This window comes from Anabrus simplex, chromosome 6, assembly GCF_040414725.1.
Source record: "Anabrus simplex isolate iqAnaSimp1 chromosome 6, ASM4041472v1, whole genome shotgun sequence".
Lineage (NCBI taxonomy): Eukaryota > Metazoa > Arthropoda > Insecta > Orthoptera > Tettigoniidae > Anabrus > Anabrus simplex.
In genome coordinates this window covers 248,477,498-248,496,799 of record NC_090270.1, presented here as the reverse complement: position 1 = coordinate 248,496,799, position 19,302 = coordinate 248,477,498, and the positions used below count along the sequence as shown (strand labels likewise).

Here is a 19,302-nt window from a genome sequence, read left to right as displayed (position 1 = left end):
TTTAAATGCACGATCAACAAGTTTTCGTGTAATGTTTCCAGATAATGCTTTTCAATAGCTTCTATTAGAATTGTTAGCAGAGTTTCTGCAGTAGTAACTTCCACAAGATGATTATTTAGATTATTTAGTATTTCCTTCAGTAGAAGAATGTCAACAGATTATCCTCAACGTCTATTAAATATGCTGTTTCGCTAGTGTTTTAGGTGCAATGGATAGGCGCAAGAATCCAACCACCTAGATACAATAGAGCTGAAATATGCTGCAGTTGAAGGGATACGTTTTTCTCTTATTTAATTTTCAAGTGATTTATGATTCTAACTTCTAAGTCAGGGAGAAGTTCTGGCCAGGTTCTGTAAACCATATCATAATATTTAATAACTCCCATATCCAAGCATGTTTTGAATTGTGGACAAGTTACTGAAGTATCCTGAATAGCATGGAAAGGTTACCAGAGTTCTATGAAAGACTGTTTCCTGTTCTTAACTGAAGATTGCGATTCAAAATATTCAAATGTTGAGACAACTTGTTTATGCTGACTTCCTAAACCATGTTAAACCATGTTTTACAGTTGTATTCAAAGTCAAAATCGCATCGGTTTACTCTCAGAAGTGCCTGGTTCTGTCACTGCCTTGTAGATTTGCACTGTTCGTAACTCTCGCAAGAGTTAATGTGTTATATATCTAACATCTGTCTGGAAAAGTTTGAAGAAACCCAAGAAATTTTTAACACTATGTTAACTAACAACTTGTACATATTTAATAACTGTTCATAAAACTGGATCTGAATCTACATTTTGGCAAAAACTTGCTTATTGTGTCTTCTGGCTTTATTTTTTGGAACTTTTCCTATTGTATCTACTTTACCAACCTTGTTAACAATACAAGTTCTAGCTGAGGGAAATTTTTTAAACCAAGGAAAAAGAAAAAAAGGTCGACTTCCAATTGGGTAAATATGGTAATACCATCACCTCTCAAATTTTCATAGTCAATTTCCACGTATTATGTATTTATAACTGTCGCATAACTTGGGTCTCTCTTTAATGTGAATGACAATGATCCAGCTCTCTTTCATGTCAAATACAGTAAGTGAAGCATAGAAAATATAAAATGAGAAGTACCACAACAAAGAACAGTCTCTAACCATCATACTTATGTGTTGATCTAACCCTATCAGTACATATACCGCCTGAAGCACAAACTGTACTAAAACAAACCATCATTGTTTCTTCCTGATTGAGAACTAGAATTCTGAAAGTTAATTGTGTATTTCTCTTCATTTTTACCTCAGCTAGCCACTAATCTTTTATTTGGGGTTAAGGCACGTAAATTATTAAACACACTCATCATCATTCCCTCCCTACCATTTATTTGGGGTTGGTTCTCCTAACCTTGCTGTCAAGTACTGTAGTTGGTTGAGTCCACAATTGAATCTCTTCCAGCTTGTGTGGTAGGGGTCTGACTTTAAAGGTGTCTGTGAAATAGGCGTTCTTTATTTTCTGTTAGTGACTTTGATTCGTTTTTGGCTGCCACCATACATCAAGGTAGTAATCCTTTCTGGTAGGGCTAGATGTACAGTCTGACAAAGGACAGCAGCTTAACCAAGCTCATTGCCACTCTTCTCCAGAACTGTAGATTTTTTGTTGACTTCCAACGGTAGCACAGCTGATCAAGGGTGCAGAGAATTGGTCTACCCCAAGGAAATGTTTTGGCACCAATCCTTTTCAACATCCTTTCAACAAATGATCAGCCAGTATTGTCAAGTAGTATAAGCTTCCTGTATGCTGATGACCTTGCCCTGGCCACATATTTAGCTTGAAACAGTGGAAAAAAATGTGTGTACTTCCCTTGAATGCCTGTCAAGCTATCGCAGCACAATCCACATAAGGCCTAAACCTGCAAAGATCCAGGTATGTGCCTTTCACCTGAGAAATAAGGAAGCATATTGTAAGCTCAAAATAGCATGGCCAGGTATTGAATTATAGGCCTGTGACACTCCAAAATATCTGGGAATAACACTTGACAAAACCTTCACAGTTAACAAGCACTGCATGCATTGCATAATGGAAGTTCACACGAAATAACCTGTTGCATAGATTGGCTGGATCACGGGGAGGAGGCCAACCACAAACTATCCGCACATCAGCTATGGTCCTTTGTTATTTCATTACAAGAAATTGGATATTTGTTATTTCATTGCTGAATATACATGCCCATTTTGATATTCGTCATTTCATGTCAAAGAGGTAGATGTGGCCCTCAATGAGACCTGTAGGTTAGAGACAGATTGCTTAACCCTTTTGCTCTCAGACTATTTTCACCAGTCAAGCCCAAAACACTCAGGCCATATTTCATGATTATGCATGTTAAAATTAAAACAATTGCCATATAAAGAAATCCCCCAGTTAAAAAATTGAAAAAATCACAGTAGTACACTATTTAATATCGTTTTAGAAAAAAAATATCCCAAAATTGTTCATGCCATATTTTACTACAAAATAAATTTTGAAATTTGAAAAAATATTACAAAAAATAAAAATCGGTTTTCAAATACTAAAAAAGTAATATGTTCTTTAGTGATATTGTTGTTCAGTCATTCTGAAAATAAGAGCATTTAATTCTGTATAACATGATATCATTTTGTTTTTTGTATTCTTATTTACTCATGAGTTATAGCACCTGACGTAAAGAACTGTACACGTACTTTCCGGAGTCAGCATTCGTGTTTTGGAAAACTTTCTCCTATCATTAGTACCTGTAAAACCCGAATCACTCTTCTTCTTTATCTACAGCTTTTCCCACACCTGTGGGGTTGCGGGTGCGAAATGTGTCGCACATGTGGATTTGGCTCGTGTTTTATGGCCGGAGGCCCTTGCTGACGCCAACGCTATATGGGGGAGGTAATCACTATCGCGTGTTTCCGTGGTAATTTGTAGTGTAGTGTGTTGTCTGAATATGAAGAAGAAGATGTTGGGACAAAGACAAACACCCAGGCCCCGGGTTAGAAGAATTAATCAATGGCGATTAAAATTCCCGACCTGGCCGCGAATCAAACCCGGGCCCTCTGAACCGAAGGCCTCAACGCTGATCATTCAGCCAATGAGTAGGACTGAAATACGAATCAATATCGGCTATAATGTCCTCGTCTAAAGCATCTAAATAATCTAAAACGTCGGAATTATTTAGCCTAGAACTTGGCCCAGCCATGTAAAAAAAAATTAGGCCTACTCGTGGCACGAAAATCTAATAACACGAAATGTTAAACAAAAATTCACTTGAGAACATTGATAAATGTAGAATATAAACAACATATAATAAACAATAACCTATTATTAAAATGGAAACAATAAAACGAAGGAAAACACGTATTTTGAAGCTTAAATGAGACTGTACTCGCAAGCAGCACACTTCAACACGCCATGCGGTGAACGTACGCGGTTTGATAACTTCATTTGTTCCAAACAGGTGAGCTTAGTGTCTCTATCTCTCGAGAAAAGTGTAAACTAAATCCAAAAGCTACTATTGATGTCTTTTCCTGACATCTGGGAGTCCATTAAGGTACTTATACAGCCATCCGAACACAAAGCCGATAGATCGGCACGCTGAGTGTTTTAAGCAATACCACTCGAGCCGATAGATCGGCTCGCTGAGCGTATAAGAGTTAAAGTCTACTTCATTGACAGGCTGTATCAGCTTGCAAGGAGTTCACAGGTCAGTGACAGGTTGCTTAAAGTCTACTCCATTGACAGGTTGTATCGGCTTGCAGGGAGTTCTCCACCCTGTAGTCATAGAGAAGTAGCAGTGAACAAGGAAAGGACAAGATTAGAACAAGAAAGTGCTCTTTCACTGTTCAGCCATGTGCACCCACTTCAAGGACTCAAGTCCCAGAAAAGTTTCTGCGAACATCACAGGAAGTAATTGGATCACTTGAAACAGCAAGAGTACAGTTGTGGAAAACCAAGGTCCCTAACATCCCGGGACAGATGACAGTAACAGAATGTTTACCACCTGGTTACAATGATAACTAGACTGTATGGAAATCTTTGAGTATTAGTGGGCAGGTCCAATGTCAACCTTGTGAGATGGTGTTACATAGATGCTGACATCAAGTGTGAATGTAGTGAAGAACAAACCATGAAACACTTGCTTCAGCGTCCAATGTGTCCATCTTCTTGTACAGAAGATGAACTGTTCCAGGCAACGCAGAATGCACTTGACATTGCAAAATTTTGGTCACCACCTTGGGTGTATCAAAATAATATTTGGCTGTGTACAAAATATTTTTGACATGGGAATAAAAATAAAAGTAGGACTAGTAGTATTGCCTTTGGTTTATAATTCATCTTCTGCCATCCCACAATACAGTAACCTCTCTGGTCCTGCTCATCTTTGTCAGCCCTGCCTTAGAATATGTCTGAGTAGCTTGGTGGAGAAACCTAATCAAAGGAGGAAGGAATGGACAAGGTGCGATCCTGTGAAGAATGAGGATATCGGTGAGAGAAAAGGAATAAATGAACGTGAGGGAGGGACCTCAAAAAACATGAATATTGAAGACTCCCTGGACCTCGCAGACCCGATACTGTCAGGGTCATAAAAGAACAAAGGTTGACCTAAGGAAGTCAGATGGGAAAGATGAAAGTGAGGAGCCTGGTATAAGATGTGATCATGGTTGTTAATTTTTAAGAGACAAGTCATTGAGATTGTCAGTTACTTAAAACATAGAATGAAGGAGAAGTAAAAAGAGTTCCAACTCCTCAACTGACAGTATTGGTTTAAGAAACGAAATGACTCTGAAATGTGATAAAATGAAATACCTTTTAGGCTCTGTTAATCTAACACCATCAAAAAGGAAGATAATTAAGTTTAACCAAGGGCAGTTGACACAACTGAGAACAATGAGAAACTAAGCTGCATTCTTGTGATTGCCATATCTGATGCATTAATGCATACAAAACTCAGGCCTTGGGAAGGGATGGAGGAAAAGAGGTAGAAGCAAATAATCTGATGATTTAAAGTGAGAAATACTCACAGAAGATATTACTGGAGTAGCTGTTTGTGATAATGTATCTCAACCATGTGGATACCAATGAAGTTGTGTATAGGAAAGAGATTGAAAGCAGTGACTCACCATGCAAGTTAAACATTTAACTGTCACCAGAGCTCAACCATGGCATCCAGCCTCTGGAGAAGCCTGGTGCAGGTCTTTCGAGTTGATGAAATGAAATGGCGTATGGCTTTTAGTGCCGGGAGTGTCCGAGGACGAGTTCGGCTCACCAGGTGCAGGTCTTTTGATTTGACTCCCATAGGCGACCTGCGCGTTGTGATGAGGATGAAATGAGGATGAAGACGGCACATACACCCAGACCCAGTGTCAGTGAAATTAACCAATTACGATTAAAATTCCCGACCCCGTCGGGAATCGAACCCGGGACCCCTGTGACCAAAGGCCAGCACGCTAACCATTTAGTCATGGAGCCGGACTTTCGAGTTGATGTCTGTAGGCAACTTGAACGTCTGTGAAGATAGGGCCCTTTCTAAGATGAATTTTAATGATGAAGATGATACCCAGCCGCTGAGCCAGAGGAATTAACCAATGATGGCTAAAACTTCCAAACCTGGTGGGAATCGAACCTGGGACCCCTTGGATCAAAGGCCGGCCTGCTAAACATTTAGCCATGAAGCCGTACATGTCTAATGATATTGGCATGTTAAAGATCTCTGGTGCCATCAGGTGAATAAACAAAATTTTTGAGCTGGCAGCCTATATGGCATCAAAATACCTGCACACGATAACTGAGGCTATACTGTCATCATTCGGAATTTATCCTCCACCGACGAAGGCTACGGCTGAGAATTTGGGACCCATATCTTTCCTTTATTTATACTCTATCCATGTGTGATAACTCAGTATGTCACTGCTCTCCACCTGTTTCCTATACATCTTTATATATATACAGTGAAACCTCAATGCATCGTTCCTGGAACTGTCGTTTTCCCGTATTCATCGTTCAATTCATTCGATCCCAGAAATCTTCCATATAAACCAATGTTAAATTTCCCAGCATCGTTCCTCAAACTATTGTTTTATCGCATCAATCGAAATATTTATCCTCAGCCACTATTTTTCTGCATGGATCGATCATACATAAGAAAAATATACACAATTTTTTGGAATTTAAAGAGACATCTCAATACTCCACCATATAATAGCGGCAACCTGTTACGCGAGAATGTACTAGCAATTCAGAGTTGCTAGTCTTGAGCTAGAATCTTGTAGGCTGGAGTCCTGTGTGCAGGTTATTGACGCGCAACCTCACTACGAACCTCCTGGTGCCAACAGTTCTCCTCGATCCACTAACCGACCCCGAAGTGTTTTTATTCACAAGAATTAAAACAGAGGCACTGTAAACTCAAATTTGCCACCATTTTCTGTGTTGCTATTGGCTGGCTGGAACTGTCTTATCTTCAACTTCTACACAATTTTGGGACTTCAAATTTAGTAAATCGTGTTGTGACTTTGCACCTGGCAGTGTTGCAAGCTTGTTTAATGAACTGTTCACCTTTTCTCGTAAACATTTCAAGGCACAGTGCCGGACATTGCGTGTGTTGTGCTACTCTTCAGGGACTTGCGTCTTGCCACATATAAGTGACTGATCTTCGACTTCTTCTGGATTTTATGATTTAAAATCGTGCAGTGCTAACCCCTATTGTCTTATATTGCTTCTTGTGAAAGACTTATCCTTTAATTCTTTGTTTTCCTATGCATTGTTTTTGTATTTTTAATTGGCTGATGATGACCCAGATTGGTGGTCGAAACCGGTACCGCTTTTAACCAAAAAAGAATGTAACACTACATTTCTTATTTACTTGTATTGAATAGGTTGAACCACTTAATTTCTTACTTCAATTCAATTGTGATACAGTTCAATATGGAACATTATGAAATTTTTATCTTTAAACCCGTATATATACGTTGTTGAATGCCGTGCCTCGTCCGCCAAACCTGTATATATATGTTTTGGTGCAATGTGTACTTCGCCAATCTCATAAATGAACGGGATATAGTGTCATGATTTGAAATTCCGTGAAAATGCTCAAAGAAGTTCTGTACGGTAGATACACTTACCACTCCACTTCACGCGATCTGATGTTATTCTAGCTTTTTTAGAGTGGAACATCTTTCCCGCTAACGTGTAGCCATCATGGCATCTTGCAGTATACATTCATCTCTTTTCGATGAAGAAATGTAATGTTTCCTCATAAATAATGATTCTGGATAGATATTTTTTGATACTGAAGATGGAGAATATACAGGGGGCGATATTGAACTACAAGAAAGTTCGAGATAAAGTAGTAATTATGTAATCTCATGCGGAATTGTCATCCCCTCCTGAAATAAATTCTCTTTTCCCCAAATGATTTTGATAATACCAGTTCTTGGATCAACAATTTTTTATTATATTTCAGTAATAATATCACTGAGCAGAGCAGAAACATGCTATGGCTATGGAGCTAAGCTCTGCATTTGGCACGCGAGTGGTTTCGAACCCCACCGTCAGCTGTCCTGAGAATATTTGTTTGTGGTTTTCCTTTTTCACTCCCAAGCAAATGCTGGGGCAGTTCCTATTCATAAGCCAGAGCCGATTCCTTCCACTTCTTTACTCAGTTTCATTCACCACCATTCATTTCATATTCATTATCTTCTCAACTGAGAAGGGCCTCCAGTCGTAAATATATGCTGTAAAATATAATCTAACTTCATCCCCAACCCCATATTGGGCTGCGGGATTAAGGGGACAATATGCATTCCATTAATAGTATAAGTAAAAATTTATCTGTAAAAGTGCTTCTTCCTTAAGAAAAGAAACCCGGCCCAGAGGGTTCGCCTGGTCATCAAAACTTGGCAGTGAAAAGATTAACGAATTAACCTGTTAACATGGAGTGCCGAGCACTGCTCATCATGGAGTGAGCATCGCGCGCGGTGGAGTGACGAGCACTGCTCCCACGGTACACGGGTGTACTCTATCGCGATCTAGCGGTTGCGATCGAAGCTGTTTGTGTTTTAACCTATTTCTCCTTGAACTGGAAGGTTTAAGCTTTCGAACAATGATATACCTTGATCAGTATTTTGATAGTGTTTTATCACTGAACTTCGAGTGATATTTCAAGGAATGTTTCTCTGCCACCAGGGGCAAGCACGGTTTTCGTCTGCTATCTGGTGACTACTATGCACACTTCTTGCATTATACCTTTTCCTCTTGGGAAGAACCTGGCTGTCAACATAATCATAAATTTTGTCTTTTTTCCTGTCGGTTTTCCTCATCACGCTGTCTTGCATTCCGTCGGACGTGAGTGAAGATGGCTTCTACAAGCACGTACGGGTTATCGAGCATTGAAATAGAGGATGTTTTAGAACAGTCAAGTGGTTCTGGCGAAAGTTTATTAGATTCAGATGGTGATTTGAGTGAGGTGGGTGACATCGCTGTTCGCAAAGTCCTCGGTTCGGAATCAGATACGAGTGATAGTGCGCAGAATGGTAATGTGTGTGTCACGGCTAATACATTTTGATGGGGAAAGGTGGGTCAAATAGAATATAACAATTTATAGGGAATCTAGGACCTGAGAATGAAGCAGTTGGAAAAGTGGTGGTGTGAAAGTTTTCAAGATGTTCTTTACAGATGAGTTAATGGAACTAATAGTTCTTGAAACAAATTTATATGCTGAACAAAGAATACTATATGGGGGCTTATTACCACTTCGGGCCAAAAAGTGGGATATACAATACGTTGTGATTGCTCTTGATATGCTAATGGGTATAATACAAAAGCCTAGGGTACGAAGCTATTTTTCTAAAAACTCTGGTCGGTCTACGCCAATTTTTGGATAGATTTCATTGGATTGATTTTAATCAGTTAGTAATTAGTGCATTTCAATAACGAGATAGTTGATACATATCAGGAACCCTCAAAACTTTTCAAAATTTACCCGATTATGTCCCACGTAAAAATTAAGTTCCAGTATTATTGAAACCTGTAAAATAGTACCGAAGTTGTGTTGCTTTGAATAAAGTCTTGCACAAATCTGAGAAAGTTTAAACACCATGCTCAGAACTCCTCCCGCAGCGCAGAGACGACCGGTCATTTAAATCCTCCGCGCTAAGGGGTTAATCATGTTTTCTTTGATGTCCGTTATGATTAGGTAAGTATATATTGAGGGAAGTCATTATTCCCAGTTCTTCGAAAATGGCCCTACATGATTGCTTCTGAAATTTTCTGTATGCACCTGATTGCCATCTTTTGCCATATAACATCATCCTGAGCCCCCATGGAATTTCCCCACATTATTGTTCCATGCTGTAGATGTGAATGAAAGAAAGCAGAGTAAGCTGATATTACCGTATTTATGCAAATAATCCCCACATATATTTTATTTATTTGAGGCACAAAATTGGGGTGTGGGTTTTATTTGCATCAAGGTAGGCAGCACGCTTCTGGCTCACCTAGTTTTCGATGTTGGGTGTACAGTTATGCTTTGTATAACTGCAGATGGAAGAAAACTGTCCCTGTTTTCCGTGGTTTCCCATTTTCACACCAGGCAAATGCTGGGGCTGTACCTTAATTAAGGCCACGGCCGCTTCCTTCCAACTCCTAGGCCTTTCCCATCCCATCGTCGCCATAAGACCTATCTGTGTCGGTGCGACGTAAAGCCGCTAGCAAAAAAAAAAAAAAAAAAAAAAAAAAACTGTCCCTGTATGTCATATTCAAACGGAAAACAATTCAGAAATTTAATTCTAAATTGCCTTTAAATTTTAAAAATAGTATTTTACACAGTAATTTAAATTACAAATTTCTCCGCGTTACGATAGAACGCGTTGACTAGAACTTGTAGGGGTAGCTTTCCCTCACTTTGGTGTGTGTATAGTGTAGTTGGTAAGTTCGAGTGAAATCATTATTGTTTTGTATTAAGCGTTTTAAGGAATGCCACAGTATCATGTAGCAGGCAATGTGCAGAGAGAAAGAATCCGCAAACACTGGCGATGCTGACAGTTGGCGAAAAAGCATGGCTCATAATTATAATCAATTCATATGCTCCGAACAGTATTATCAAAACCGATGAAACTGCATTGTTGTTTTTTAATGCCGAGCCCAGACAGACTTGTACTGTGCTGTGATTCAATGCAGACGGAAGCGAAACACTTCCTCCCCTCGTCATAGGGAAGTTCGATAAGCCGCGATGTTTTAAGGGTGTCGGGCACTTTCCATGCAAGTACAAGGCATCTAAAAGGGCAAACAGTATAGTAAACCAAAAATAAGTGGCGTAGGGACGTGGCGACCCCATCGCCCAGTGGGAAACCATTGGCAGGAAAACCATACCTCATTGGGTTAGGAGAAAATGCCAACCCAGAACCCTGAACATCTGGGGTTGTCCCTCTGCGGTTAACAACCGTAGTTTTAAATCGGAGCTTGCTCCACCCAAGCTTAACTACCTTCGAAAGTCAACAATGGAAAGGTCTTTTGGGGAAAAAATTCTGCCGTCCTGTCCAAGAAAGCAGGAGAAGGCTACATCGGATTCGATGGGTAGCCACCTAGAAGGCGTCAACAAGTCGGAGCATTGGCAATCACCCATTCCTGTGCCAGCACATAAGAAGAGGATCAAACAAGATCAGATCAACTACATTGCAACTCATAATATTAATTCTCTACTTAAAGCAGGAAAACTAAACAACTTGACGGACGAATTAGATAAACAGAAAATTTTAGTAGCAGGACTCCAGGACATGAGAAATACTACAGAAGAACCATTCGAATCTCAAGGCTACAGAATTTACAACGGGAAACCTGGACTAAGGGTTATGAAACAATGTCCCCAATTTGGAACTGGGTTTATAGTCAATGTGAAAATAATAGATTCTAGATTCGATAATCGATTTTCAAGCCATCTCACCTAGAATTGCAACTTTGAGTTTAAAAGCATCCAACAAAATTTATACCATCATAAATGCCCATGCCCCTACTAATGAAAAGAATTTTCTAACAAAGACTAGGAAAGAAGTGGAAAAGTCTTGGGATCTCCTTTACCAAACTGTAAACCTAATAAATATTAACAATGTTAAGATCCTATTAGGGGACTTCATTGCCAAACTCGGAAGAGAAAAGAAATACCAAGATATCATTGGGATATTGCCTCCACATAAATATACAAATAAGAATGGTCAAGGACTTGTTGAACTCTGCAGAGAACACAAACTGATCTCAAAGTTCACATACTTCAAAAGGAGGCCCAACAAACTTAAAACTTGGAAACATCCTGATTGTTGAAAATGGGAATGGCAGCTGGATCACGTATTAATGGACAAAACATTCCACAGAGAAATCTACAATGTTCAAATATTAAGAGGAGTAGATATAGGTTCAGATCATTAATAATCAAAATCAAAAGTTAACACCACTAAAAAAGAAACCAAAATGCAATAAATGAAAGAGGAACTTTGATCCACACCAATTAATTAGAAATGATAAATGTAGAGAAGTCACACAAAACTGACAGATAACTTGGAAGAACTGGTTCCAGTTCTCAGGCAACAAGCTGAAAATTTAGCCCCATTGAACACACGTAAAAGACATGCTGGTAGACCTCAGAATGTGACAAAATTCATGAAGAAAGGCATCAGGCATGGTTAAAATTTCAAACACACAAAACAGAAGAAAGTGCAACCAACCTCAAAAATATCAGGAAAGAGTTCACACAAATTATCAGGCAAACCAAGAGACAATCACAGAAAGATCTAATCAATTCAGTAGAAGAAAATTACCACAAAACAAATTCCAGAGACATTTTACAAAATGTTTGGAAGACAAGTACAAAAATTTGCCCCTCCCACGTTAATGCTGAAAAGTGAGGATGGAAAAACGACACATAATGAGAAGGAAAATGCCGAAATCATGGCAAAAGCATTCATTAAACTTTTGAATTGTGAAGAACCCCAGGAACTTTTAGCAATTAATACAGACACGCCCATCAAAACCCTCCACCTGAACTCATAAACCCTCCAACAATCCAAGAGGTGGAAACAGCACTCAGAGAGTTGAAAAATTATAAGGCATGTGGAGAAGACCAAGTTTTCGCAGAAATATGGAAATATGCCAGTGATACAGTTCGAACATCCTTACACATGGCCCTAACAAAAATCTGGATAACAGAAAATTTCCCCGAACATTGGACCACAGCCATAATCCACCCACTTCACAAAAAAAGGAGATAAAAGCAATCCAAATAATTACAGAGGTATCTCTCTCTTAGACTGCACATACAAGATTTTCTCCAGAATCCTATACAGGAGGATCAGAGAGCAACTAGAGTAGGAATTAGGTGAATACCAAGGAGGTTTCAGACCTTGGAGAAGCTGTGCAGAACAAATCATCACTTTAAAATTAGCCATAGCATATTACAAGAAGCAAAACTAACCTCTTGCAATAACCTTCGTGGACGTTAAAAAACTTACGACTGTATCCATAGACCTTCAATGTTGAAAATTTTGAGAAATTTCGAGCTTCATCCAAAATTAATCAAATTGATAGAACTCACCTTAACCAACACTAAATCAAAAGTTAATTTCAGAGGGGAATTCTCAGAGCCATTCATTAGAAAAACAGGCTTTAGACAAGGAGATTGCTTGTCGCCACTGCTATTCGACTGTGCCTTGGAGTATATAATGAGGGAATGGTGCAAGATTAACCCAAAGACAGCATAAGTTTAAATTGCCTAGGATTTGCCGATGACATTGCTCTCTTCTCCAACAATATTCAGGAAACCAGACAAGAAGTTATATCACTACAGGAAATAGCACAAAAAATTGGTCTTGGAATATCTTTGAAAATACAGTAATCATGTTTACTGACTCACCACTCATAAACAAAATTGCCATAGGAAACCAAGAAATAAAAATTGTAGATAAATTTAAACATCTGGGAGAAATCATAACATATAACCTCAATGAAAAGCCAGCATGGCATAACAGAATAAATAAATTGACCAGAGCACAATATGTCACTAAGAATACCTACAACAAAAAGGGCCTGTCAATAGCAGCAAAATTAAAACACTACAAAACAGTCACTCAACCAGAAATAACATATGCAAGCGAAACCATATTCAAAATAACTAACACTGCACAAATAGACAAAATACTCAAGATAGAGAGAAGAATCATTAGAATGTGCATCAACAAATCATACCAAAAAGATGGACACTGGAGAGTAGCTTCTAATGAAACAGTCCACAAGGAAATAGAACCAGTAATGAGTACAATCAGGAAGAAATGTATTTCATTTTTTGGACATCTAATCAGGGCACCAGCGAACAGGATCATCAGGAAAATAATAGAAAAATTGTAAGTGCAACATTAAGTAAGTGGATTACAGAAATCAAGGAGAAGATATGGATGAACTACAAATTACAGTGGAAGACCTAAGAAACAAAACCGACAAAATCAGGAAACTCGCGGACAAGCAAACCAGAATCAACAAACAGACAATAGGAAGGGTGATTTCCGATGAAGAAAGAAAGATAAGATCAGAGAGAATGAAGAAGTACTGGGCTGACAGGAAACTGAAAAATTCTTTGTTATAAAGTTGGCTAGAATGGTCCAGTGAAGGCCATAAAATGTAAATAAAATAAATAAAATAAAACCAAAAATAAAGCACTTGCACAGAAGAGCTGCATAATTTGTCCTTGTCTTTGAATTTTGTTTTTTCCCTCGTTGTGAGAGGTCATGCTTGCCAGTGATTTATCCAAGTGCTTTATTTGAATAACGTAAATGCACCTTGTTGACATTTAGGAAATACTGTAGTTTTTTTTCCATGGCATTTGAAAGGTTTAAACTGTGAATCAAGGTGATTGCATGCATTAATGGGTCTTAGAATACTTTGTTAAACGGCAAGTGTTGACATTTCTGAATTACGAGAAGTGCCAAGGCGGGAAATCATACAAGGAGAGTCACTGTCGTGCGGTGCAATGGAGACAGAATCGAGAGACTTTCTACTTCTCCCCTTCATCATAGGAAGTTTGATAAACTACGATGTTTTAAGCAAATTGGATACTTTCCACACAAGTACAAGGCATCTAAAATACATATACTGTAGTACAGTAATCCAATGAATAAAGCACTTGCACAGGGGAACCAGCATAGATTTCTCCTCGCTTTGAATAATTCTTTTTCTTTTGTTGCACGAGGTTATGTTTGCCAGTGAATTATTCAAGTGCATTATTTGAATAATGTAATTGCACCTTGTTGGATACATTTTGGAAATAGTTTCTTCATGGCATTTGAAAGTTTTAAACTGTGAATCAGTGTTAATTGCATGCAGTAATGGGTATTAGCATATTTTGCGACATGGCGAGTGGTGGCATTTCTGAATTACGAGTTGGCGGTTAATTCAAAATCATGTAATTCAAAGTCCAATTTCTGCGCCCCAAGACTTTGAATTAATGAGGTTTTACTGTATCGCAAAACTAACATCCGAATTCGCCGGTGTGTCTGTTTCAAGTGTTTACCTTGCATGAAAAGAATTATCCACAAGCGGTCGTTTTACTATCCGAGTAAAAAGAGACCACGTATGAGAAGTGATTTAGACGTAGAGTATGACGAATTTGTAAGTAATTTAGGAGAGGATTCTAGTGATGAAAGGGACTACGAATCTTCTGATGAACAGGGAATCGAGTGTATTGCAAGTTCATATTAATGAAATACCTGTCAACGTAAGTAGACCTACTTGGTAATTTTCATGGCAAATATATTTCATAGCAGTGATGATTTATTTTTATCATTTAGGCAAAGCAGCTATACCCGTAAATTTACGTTCATACTTGTCTGAAGACCACATGGACCTCGCGGAGTAGCCATCGGTCCATATCAACAAGGAAAATTGTGAAGATGGTTATAAAAAATGAGAAAAAGATCATAAAGGAACGATTGCTTGAAGAATAAGACAAGAGGGAGTTTGTTTATGCTTACATTACTCTTTTGATGGAAGGAATTTTAGTTCATTTCATTTCTTTCAAAATTATCCTTCCTAAAATTAGGCTGTGGGGATTATTCGCGTAAATATGGTATTTGAGGCTTGCTAACACATTTCTTCAGTTTTCGTAATAAAAATCTCACTTGAAACAGTGGCATGCCAGATGCACATATTAACGTACTATAGACTATACATATAGTCATAGTGTTTCAGGTTTAAGAAATAAATACCGAAAATCTTAATTCTAGTTCCATTCAGATATGCTATATGGCAACATTGCAACACTGATAGGTCCGGAAGTCAAGGAGATAAATGTCAGATGCGGCCGACGAGCCATTCACTCACATCCAGGTGCGAAATCAGAAAGAAATGGTGGGGGGAGGAGAAGGAGCATAGGGCTTAACTACTAGTGTTTATTTCAGGCAGTATCCAGCAGAGGAGGGGGTATAAAATTCCCCTGCAAGTAAATTACCCCCTTTTTGACAAGAATGATAAACATCGGAAAGTTATTCCAATCAGCTGAGAAGTTTGAGAGACTATCCCTTTCTTAAGAAAGGCCAGACAAGGCACGATTTGTCCTGATTTATTGCTTTATTATTGGAACTTTCCTCTACCAGTGCTATGTGCTGACTGAACAAATTTGTCAGTTTGTTCACTTTTTAAGTGTATATTGTCCTATTGGCTACCTATTGGAAAAACACCCTCTTCAAGAGTAGAGGAGTGGTGTAAGCTCGAGCTACTTAGAGCGATGACAAGGGAGGAGGGCGTCGAGTAATTTACATTTTTGCCTGGGTTTCAGATGGACTTGCCAGAGGGAAACATGAACAGTAGGCTGCAGGTGCTGAGTTGACACCGCTGCGTTGTTTTATTGCTCAAGGTCTGGCAGTCATTTGAATTATTACAGATGTTTTTATGAAAATATCCTCAGTAAAAATCATCAATTTCAGTAGTAAATTACATGTGTTTTACATTTTCCTCATTATTTTAAAATGAAAGAATCCCCCCTTCCCCCCCTCCCCCACCAATTTTAGTGGGGGGTACCTTTGAGATAAAATCGTGGGTGGAAGGGAAGGAATCCCTGCCTTGCCCTGCCGTGATTTTGCACCCTGCCTACATCAGTTAATTAGTGAATTTTGCCCTGTGTGTGATTGCCAGCATCGCGTAATTATTGTTAATGAATAACTTTTTATTGTTTTGAATTTTGTAAGACAAATAGTTGACAAGAGATTATCCCAATTTCGATATTTGGAGATATTATCGCACTTTATTTCAAAACCTCATATTGCACAAATGAGTGATATTAAGGTAAATTATGAGTGGTTAGATATTGGCTGTCTAGAAATGGATTTGACTGGATTTCAAGAAAGCAGTACATGGATGAACAAATTTGTACAACATGGTGAAGCTGATGAAAATCGAGTGTGCTGTTGATGGTGATTACTCTCTCCAGAAGCCGTAGAACTTAATACTTGAACAGTGAAACAGCCTCGGACATGAAGAAACTTACTATAGCGCTAATTAATTTGCAGATTCATAGAGCCCTGCATCCCAGAGAAATGACCAAGCAAAGCTCACAGAAGGAAGAAGTGAAGGGAACTGCCTTCTTGCCTTACATTCACAACACCACAGATCGAATTGCCAAGGTCCTTCACAGACACAATATAAAAACAGTGTTTGATACTGCCACTAAAATTGCTCACAGTCTGAGTAAAACCAAGGACAAATTGTCCCCACTTTTACATCTTGGGGTATACGAAATTCCCTGTACTTGCGGTAAGGTATACATCCGCCAAACAGGCCGATCCATTGGTACCCGTATTAAGGAACATGAACGTAATATTCCTCTCAACCAGCCAGACAAATCGGCAATAGCTGAGCACGCTCTATCGTCGGGTCATGATGCCGTGTTCCAAGATGCTCAAGCTCTTACCCACACTAGACACTACAGGTCCAGGATTATATAGGAAGCTGTGGAAATATGTAGAAATCCTAACAATTTCAACAGGGACACTGGCTATCAATGGTTGTCAGCCATTAAGGATTTACGTAGGTAGTTCCCTTTCCTGTCCCTTCACTATCGTTATTTCGTTTCGGTGTTTTCCAAAATTCATACGTTCCTCATTGCCAGATGTTTCATTCCAGGCTTGTGTCAATGTCATACACCTGTCAATGTCATATATTACATACACATGTTATGTGAACCTCTTGTTAGACTGATTCTGATGGTTCGGTCAGCTTCCGCTTCGAACGCTAGCGCTGTGCCACGTCCGGGGAGCCATCTGGTGGCGAATGAACGTACCATTTCCACTTCTATTATAACGTCTAAATTTTAAGAAATCATTGTTTAGGAAGCCTTTCTCGTGGACAGTCGAGATTTTCTTCTGGTGACACAGAGCACAGTTCCCTGCGAAACATAAAGAATTTCACCTTATTTTCTTGACACGGCATAAGCCCAAAAGCCTATACAGTATCATGTCTATAAGTACGGGCTGTGAAAGCATCAATGGCAACATGAATACAGGTGGTAAGAGAATAGAATGAATACAGAAAAAAAGAATCCCCGCGATGGGTCATTGTAAGTAATGGAGAGGAACAAATGAGCTCGTTGGACATCTGAGAAGAATTTAAAACTGATAATGATAAGGAGATAACTCATTTATTTGAAGAAAGCGGTGTATGAAGATGTGGGGATTGCTCTTGTCCTTTGCGTTTTCATGTTTGTCCTTGTCCCTAGTTTCTGTTGCTCCTTCTTTCCACACTGATCTTTCATATGTTATCCTTAAATATGTTCCTTGTATTGTTCCTATCTTTTTATATATGATCTATCATTGTCTTTATCCTGTTAAATGTTCTTTATCTGTATGCATGATTTAGTCTTCCTGTGTTTAGGAGCTGGTGGTGGCTCTACAGTGGATGGTGCTCCTCTTTGAGAACTCATTTTTATCCGTTGCGCTACAGGAGGAGGGCACCAAGAGTACTCTCACTCCTCAGGTCGTCACGGTTCCTGGTGAGTTGTTGGTGCAATGTATAGTTTTTGAAGTCTCCAGTTTCAGATAATATCAGTGTCTAAATAAAAATTGTAACTATGAAAGTACTCTCAGATATACAGTTAGGCTCATACTCCGCTACATCACCTCACAGGTAGAATTGAACTATGGAGGTTCTATATAAATACAATTATCATATTTCTGTGCCCTTCAAACTTTTGCCTTATTCTTCGCTTTTATTTTGGATTAGGTATACAAAAGTCAAAATTATAGTTCAGTTTTTGGGTCTCTGTTACATCACAGAAAGACGACTTAACAGAATATTTTGAAGCTCAGTATTTAAGTTCAAGGATAGCAGGGTTGTACATTAGCTATATACTGTATTATTTTATTAGCTTACTGTGCCACGGGAATAAGGGGGCCAAACAGGAACTGTCAGATTTCTCCGTTAATATCAGGTGTAAGTAGATGATCTCGTCAAGTCTGTGAGGGCTACTGATAATGTGATACTAATGGACTTCAGTGCAGTAGACTTACAAGGTAGTGATGGAAACACAGTAGGAAAATTAAGTCTAGGCAGAAGGAACAAATAGGGGCAACGAATCGCTGAATTCTTTTGTTTTGTTGTTATAATGGAAGCATTTCTCTTCTGTTTTGACTTAATTTATAATTGTGAGGTTCTTCAGTCTGTTGAAACTAATTCATTAACAGATTATAAATACTTTCTTTCTCAGGTATTTCCTAATTTTAACATTATACTGAATTAGTTTTGACAAGCTGAAGAACCTCACAGTTTAAATCATTATCATCATCATTTTACAGTTCCAGTTTCCTGGGTACTGTTGGCAAGCCTCTTCCATTTCGTCTTATTGAGATAAATTCTTTTGTTAATGACGTCCTCCATTGTCCTTCCCCGATCTGCAATGTCCATGTTTACGATGTCCATCCAGTGGGTTCTTGGTCTTCCCACCATCTGTTTTCCTGGCATGTCTCTTCAAGTTAACATATGCTGTCTTTGTTGGCTCCATCTTCATTATATGCCCAAACCACCTCAATCTGGACATGCTGACCCAATCTAACAATGGTGTCTCAATCCCAGCTTTCTTTTTTAACCACGTCATTCCCTAACTTGTACAGTTTTGTTGTTTGAATTGTGGACCTAAGGAACTTCATCTCAGATGCCTGCAAATTTGATGAGTCCTTCTTAGTGAAGGTGCTGGTTTCAGTACCATAGGTTAACAGTGGTATGAAGTACTAATTGAACCATCACCAGCTTTGATTTTGTTGGTACTTGGGGATCCC

General features: G+C 38.8%; 1 protein-coding gene across 2 annotated transcripts in view; it reads left to right on the top strand.

Moving 5' to 3' along the window:
• Positions 1-19,302, top strand: part of raptor (regulatory associated protein of MTOR complex 1) — a 312,753-nt gene that overhangs the window by 168,099 nt on the left and 125,352 nt on the right. For both annotated transcript variants that reach the window (XM_067150353.2, XM_067150352.2), the window contains exon 14: positions 17,903-18,020. In XM_067150353.2, the coding sequence (XP_067006454.1) occupies positions 17,903-18,020 (118 nt within the window). The remainder of the gene's footprint in view (positions 1-17,902; positions 18,021-19,302) is intronic.